Here is a 7,432-nt window from a genome sequence, read left to right on the forward strand (position 1 = left end):
GTGAAAAATAGAAAACGCCGATAATTGAATAAGGTATAGCATGCTTAACTAACATAAAGTAAAATTTTTTATTTCAATTACTGGTTAGGAGGTCATAGATATAGATTATCGTATATTAGTGCAAGATACATGTACATTTGACACAATTATATAAATTCAATAAGAATTCAGATCCAATATTTGCCAACAGGGTTAAACTTTATTGATGGTAATGGTGGTGGTGGTAGAGATGTAAATGTGGGCATGACTATGACAATTTTGTGGTGGTGGAGGTGACATAGATGTGGAATGTTGGAGCCTGTTTAATTTTCAAATTCTAGGAAATAAAAATATGATTTTCCTATTTTATTATAGGGCTTTTATTAACAAAGTTAGAATTTAGGTGAAGAAGTTGTGATTTATGCTATCAAAGGGTGGAAATAGTTCTTGTGCCAAACCTTGCGTAGAACATGTGATTCACTCATACGTGTTTGAAAGGTGGTTGTTATCATAAAAACATCCCATGTTGACAGTATTATATTTATAAGTAAATTTATATTGATATGTTTTTTATATATAATTTAAATATATAAATGATATATGATTATGTGATTAAATAATTTTAAATTAAAATAAAATAATTTTTATTATATAATAATATATATTTTTATATTTAAATTATGTAAACTCTATATTTATTATCACTAAATAAACATTATAACAATGCTCAATTTTTTCTTTAACAAAAACGAGCCAGCAAGTTGCTTCACAGGGTTTTTGAAAGTCAAATTATAAATTAATTTATCGTGATCTCATATCACGGGCGAATATGCTAGGGTATTTCCGTAAATACAACACTCAACAAAAGTCTACACTCGTGAACTAAACTAGAAAATCGAGCGACCAACCAATCAGCGTGTGATCGGAACCACGCTAACCATAAGCCAAATGCCGCCAACTCACCAGTACAACAACATATTTCAGTACGAAAAATCGCAAACGAAGCCAAAGCGACCTTAGATCAAAATCTAGTGAAAAAAAATCTACATATAAATATATCCGTTGTTATTGTCGCTCCGATTGAATCATTTCTTCTCTTTTCTCCATGGCCTCTCTTTCTGGTCTCTGTTCATCCTCTCCGTCTCTCAAGCCGAAGAATCCAACTACTAAATTAATTACATCTGTCCGCAAAGATTTCGTCACATTTCCGGCTCGCCCAACTCGGACGCTGACTCTGGTCCAAACTCAGTCAGTGGCTCGTGAGGTGCCCGCTGATTTGTCAAACACTAACGATGGAGTACTGAAGAAAGTAAAGAAGGGTTTAGAGAAAGATCCGCGTGAATTGTGGAAGCGGTACCTTGACTGGTTGTACCAGCACAAGGAGCTAGGGTTGTACCTGGACGTGAGTAGGATCGGGTTCACTGATGAGTTTATTGCGGAGATGGAGCCCAGATTTCAGGCGGCTTTTAAGGCTTTGGAGGAGTTGGAAAAAGGCGCCATTGCGAATCCCGACGAGAGAAGGATGGTTGGACACTATTGGTTGAGAAATTCGAGTCTCGCGCCTACTTCTTTCTTGAAGACACAGATTGATACCACGCTTGATGCTGTCTGCAGTTTTGCTGATGATGTCGTCAGTGGCAAGGTCAGTTTGTTTTCCGTTTAATACCTTCCGTTGGCAAATTTTCTATTGGTGATCTAACGGGGTTATTTAAATGTTCACAATAAAGCAATTGTTAATTTGCTGATTTAATTTTGACCTTATTAATGCAGATTAAGCCGCCATCTTCACCGGATGGTCGTTTTACTTCTATACTCTCTATTGGGATTGGAGGTTCAGCTCTTGGACCACAGTTTGTTGCAGAGGCGTTGGCCCCTGATAATCCTCCGTTGAAGGTATCTTTGAACTGAGTTATGCGGCTTTTGTGACTCTAATTTCTCTAATAGAATATGAGACTCCTATCTATCTTTCTGCAATGAGTAAATGCCAAACTGGTAAATACCAAGTTTATAATGCCATGGTGTAGGTATACACTGCAATAATTGAGGTGCTGGGGGCTGTTAAATCTAATTGATTGTATTTCAACTTGGGTCCTTTAGGGGTGAATAATAGTTTCTTGTCTTCTTGTCAGATACGATTCATTGACAATACAGATCCTGCTGGAATTGACCATCAAATTGCACAGCTTGGCCCTGAATTGGCATCTACACTTGTAATAGTGATTTCAAAGGTCTGAATGGAACCCTTCATTTTTACATTCTTTTCTTCATTTTCTAATGACTGTTATATATTGTTGTTAGTAATCTTGCATTTAACAAGTTGCTAATTAATTGTCACTGTATTCAGAGTGGTGGTACTCCTGAAACTAGAAATGGTTTATTGGAAGTACAAAAGGCCTTCCGTGAAGCTGGGCTGGATTTTTCAAAACAGGTCTTGATCCCAGGTTCTTGTTTCTGCTTAATTTTTCCTTCCAAAAAATACGTTTAAAATTTTTATTCAAGCTCTAATATGGAGCTAGGGTTGTGAGATGGATTTGCTGGCATGTAGTTAGTGGACATGCTAATTTTTATATCCAATGTTTTTATTGACTTTGTTTTCTTTTTGACCGTATGCTTTTGATGCATCCAGAATTTCACACTTCTCCTTCCTATGTTTGTTTAAAATATTTTGAATTGAATAGAAACTTTTGCGTTTTACATAGTTATGGGCTTATGCTTTATTTGTAAAGTTTTCTTGTATTCAAATTTGCAGGTTTTGCCTTTTTATATTTGCAAGGTCCTAATATGTTGCTTTCATCAATTTTTATGCAGGGTGTTGCCATAACCCAGGAAAAATCATTGTTAGACAATACTGCAAGAATTGAAGGTTGGCTAGCTAGATTTCCTATGTTTGATTGGGTGGGTGGTAGGACATCCGAAATGTCTGCTGTTGGACTGCTTCCAGCAGCGCTTCAGGTGAGTGATCTTTAATTTGAAGAGTTCGATGCATCATTTGCTGTGGCATATAATTTTTACAAGTGAATATAACTTCAGGGAATCAATATTAGAGAAATGCTTGCTGGTGCATCATTGATGGATGAGGCAAATAGGACAACTGTGGTATGTACCATTTCTTAATTTTTGTTTGAAGCAAGGTTGTATTCCGATAATACTGTTGTTAATTGCAGAGCTATAAGATTTTCTCAAAATGTAATAACTTCAGTTTTACTTGATGATACTGACTTTAAAATCCTGTCTCCTGTTATCTACCAATTGTGGGAATTGGGATCTAAGGGGCTTTTTGAGTAGTTCTGTAAGTCTTGTCAAATTCAAGCTGAATCAAGTCTAATATGGTTTTAATTTCACATTCTTGATGGTCCATTTCTGTTGCTTGTGTATTAATATTTATTTTTTCTTCAGCTTAGGGATAACCCTGCTGCATTACTTGCTTTATGCTGGTATTGGGCTTCTGATGGCATAGGCTCCAAGGTATTCATATGTTTCCTTTATTTAAGATCAGAAGAATATAGAGATTGTGTTATCTCAGTCACTTTTATAAATAGCTTTTCTATTATCTCATGTTTCATCAACTTTTTGCAGGATATGGTTGTCCTTCCTTACAAGGACAGCCTATTACTATTTAGTAGGTATTTACAGCAGCTGGTCATGGAATCACTAGGGAAGGAGTTTGATCTTGACGGTAACCACGTATGTGTAAAATTCTGAAAATTTTGATTTCCTGTATATTATACTTTATCTTAGAGTGAGGTGAAAATTATCTCAAAGATCACTTTTAGTTTTAATGCTAGTATAATTATCTGATATCTTAGTGTGAGTGGCAAGTAAATATCGCAATCAGAAGTACATAAAAGTAACTAAGTTGAAAGCACTAGCTTTCTAAGTTCACCAAGTGCTTGTGGAATTGAACTTTCATCAAACATTACCATTATTACCAAGTCAACATGCCTTGCCAAGCCAGGGGTTAATTTGGCAGCTTGCAGGGCTAACAAAAGAGCCCCTTCATCTTGCAACTGTTATATGGATGCTGCCATATGGATTGAATTTATAACTATTTGATTTCACAGGTGAATCAAGGGCTTACTGTTTATGGAAATAAAGGGAGCACAGATCAGCATGCGTAAGTTTTCCCCATGATTTTTTTGTAAAACATATCTGATGATGCAAGCCACACTTAGCCCTGTATACCCTTTTGTGTTTGCCATTTGTTTTAATCAGTTACATTCAACAACTGAGAGAAGGTGTGCACAATTTCTTCGTGACATTCATTGAAGTGTTGCGTGATAGACCCCCTGGTCATGATTGGGAACTTGAACCAGGTGTTACTTGTGGTGACTACTTGTTTGGAATGCTTCAGGTAGGACAATCAACAAGAATCTTTTAAAAACTGCCCGGTGGCTATTGATCTATAGATTAATGATTAGGTTCTCCTCTTATTGATAACATCTATTCTATTTTTTCAGGGAACAAGATCAGCTCTGTATGGTAACAACCGGGAGTCCATTACAGTTACTGTGCAAGAAGTGACACCTAGATCGGTGGGAGCTCTTATAGCACTTTATGAGCGGGCTGTTGGGATATATGCCTCCCTTGTCAATATTAATGCTTACCACCAACCTGGTAAATATATGTTCCCTTATGAATTTCACCATACTTTGGTTACATGATCTTTCAGTTTGTTTGGTGTGCCCTAGATTATTTAATCTTGCTGTTGACTTTCTTCTTTCTCCGTGTATGTCTACATTAAATTATGAAATCAGGTGTGGAAGCTGGAAAAAAGGCAGCAGGAGAAGTATTAGCTCTCCAGAAGCGTGTTCTGACAGTGCTCAATGAGGCCAGGTAGGATTCAGATATTTGGAATCCGGGATATATTATGCTTTTGTTCAGAAAGAAAAAAGTCTTGGATTTGTAATTCTTGCAATAAAAAGTCTGGGATTTATACATCAATTAAGATGGAGAACTAGCTTAACAGATTCCAACTCCTGGCTGATTAGATGAAGGAATAATTTATGAAAAATTCAGGGAACTGACAAAGTGTTGGGAAGACTTGAACACACACAGATGTGAACCCATATATCAATTAATATGTAGAACTAGCTTAACAGATTCCAACTCCTGGCTGATTAAATGAATGAATAATTTATGAAAAATTCAGGGAATTGACAAAGTGTTGGGAAGACTTGAACACTTAGAGATGCGAACCCATATACAACAACTTAAATTAAGATTCAAGTACTGCTTCATGATATTTTCAGAAATTTGAAAATTTGTAAAATACCCTAAACCCTATAATGAAGCAATAAATTTAAACCATGTCTAATTAAAAAAAGTTATTTTTTGGGTATTGAAATTAATTTTGATGCCAAACATGGAAGTGGGTGCATATTTATAGTTTTTCAAAGGGGCTTGAACTCTTATAAGTTAGTGTTTCTTTGATGGGGCTCTTTATGTAACTAAGTATCTTTTACTGATTATTGCCATTGTGCTTCTCTTTCTTCAGCTGTAAAGAACCTGTTGAACCATTAACGCTTGATGAAGTTGCTGAACGTTGCCATTCTCCTGAAGATGTATGTTTAGTGTCTTGTTTAAGAAAGCATTTACATAATGAAAGATTTTGCTAACTCTACATACCTTATTATGGCTGCAGATTGAAATGATTTACAAAATTGTAGCTCACATGGCCGCCAATGACAGAGCACTGATTGCGGAAGGCAGCTGTGGTTCACCACGTAGCATCAAAGTTTTCCTCGGAGAATGTAACGTTGATGAACTGTATGCTTAATTTGCACCAATGAAAATCACTGATGTTTTATGCTTGTGGTTTTAGTTTTACAGGTGAGCATGAATAAACTAGCCTTGACATTGTTTTATGGCATTGTTATTTAAAACTGTTAGTTACTCCTTAGTTGGATTAGAAATAAAAATATCCATCGAAGTTTTGTTCATTGCTAATGGAAAGTGAGCCCAGTCCTGGTTAGCCACACCTTGTATTTGTTTCCTGCATCTGTATGTCCTGCGTTCTCATTGTAGTTCTAGTTCCTTGATGGATACATCACTATTTTATACCGAGGAGATAAAATCCTGGGTCCAACCAATTATTGTATCACATAAGTGAAAATTTTGATCTTTATATGACATAAATCTCAAACTCGAAGTCTTTTACCTAAAGGTTTTACATGTTTTATCACTCAATTACTCTTATTTAGTGGTGGCAAAACCTGCACTGGGAACTTGTGGACCAGATTTTACTAAACTCTGCCATGGCTGTCAACGCCGCGTCCTTGTCTCCAACTTCCTAGTCCTACGGTGTCGTTGTCACCTTTTAACTTTCTCGTTCTTCACCCGCTAGTTCCTTTAACAAAGTGGGTAGATGAGTGGTCAGTGGGCAAAACTTTTTGTTCAAGTGGATGCGAAAAGTTAATGCTGGCCGCTGATGTGTTCCTACTATATATATATATATATCTTTTCTATTATTATTTGGTTAAATATCATGGGTGCATAAATTATTAGCAATGCTTCTGGAAAGTATAAACGGTTTCGTAGCTGCTGTGGTCCCAAGTCCAGGTAGGTGCACCAGAACTTTGAATACTAAAAATTTTGAAATGCGAGAACCACTGAATTCCATTAAGCAATAAATTTTCATATTTTCAGCTAATATTTTGTATTAACTTTACGTAAAAAGGTATATGAATAATTTAATTTATTTATTTAGTTTTAAGTATTATTTATAATTTAAAATAAAATTAGAAAAAATCTTGCGTCTTTAGTTCATTTTTTTCCCTCTCTTTATCGAAGTCTATTTTCTTTCCTACTGGTATTGAGACTATTGTGGCAAAGACTTTATCAGGGTTAACAGTTCTTGCTACTAGCTCACTACGAAAATAACTGCAGAGAGTGTTTAAATGCAGTGGTTTGCTAGTCATTAAACCTAGAGTTTCATCTATTTAATGTGATCGGTTTAATTCTAAACTGGTAATCCAACTTAAAGAATGTTTCCTTGTTACCAAATAAAGTCTTCCGTAAACTCTTTTAAGAAATGACATTTAAATGTTATATTAATCCTATTAGTACCCCAATAGAGGTAAAAGAAAAATTGAGCTTCTCATTGCTGGTCTAGCTAAAACTAATTGAGTTCATAAAAGGTGAATTTTTGTTGCCTATCCTAGAAAGAATTTTAGATGAGGCTTTCCACTTTAAGGGCATGTCTTTCATTGATGGATTTTCTGGGCACAATCAAATCATAAGACACTTGGATGACCTCTATAGATTTGCCCATTTTGTGCCTCTTTCACCTTTTATCTAATTAAGATCGACAGCATAAGAGCAAAAGCACAATTAAGCCACAGACTCGATGCCTCCTTAACCACATCTTGTACCACCCATAGAACCATTATCACCACTACAATTGTTGGTTTCAATAAGCTATTTATGATGGCTAAGCTCACATTTTCCTAGCAAA

General features: G+C 35.7%; 1 protein-coding gene across 1 annotated transcript; it reads left to right on the forward strand.

The window, feature by feature from the left end:
- The first annotated feature begins 891 nt into the window (after nt 1–891).
- Nucleotides 892–5,918, forward strand: LOC123203544 (glucose-6-phosphate isomerase 1, chloroplastic). The gene is made up of 14 exons (XM_044619942.1): nt 892–1,621; nt 1,750–1,872; nt 2,109–2,207; nt 2,324–2,407; nt 2,788–2,931; nt 3,010–3,075; nt 3,376–3,444; nt 3,556–3,663; nt 4,041–4,093; nt 4,192–4,330; nt 4,437–4,593; nt 4,734–4,812; nt 5,474–5,540; nt 5,621–5,918. Exons 1-14 carry the CDS (start codon nt 1,085–1,087, stop codon nt 5,753–5,755), a joined length of 1,860 nt encoding a protein of 619 aa, XP_044475877.1. The 5' UTR covers nt 892–1,084; the 3' UTR covers nt 5,756–5,918.
- The last annotated feature ends 1,514 nt before the right edge of the window (nt 5,919–7,432 follow it).

This window comes from Mangifera indica, chromosome 19, assembly GCF_011075055.1.
Source record: "Mangifera indica cultivar Alphonso chromosome 19, CATAS_Mindica_2.1, whole genome shotgun sequence".
Taxonomy (NCBI): domain Eukaryota; kingdom Viridiplantae; phylum Streptophyta; class Magnoliopsida; order Sapindales; family Anacardiaceae; genus Mangifera; species Mangifera indica.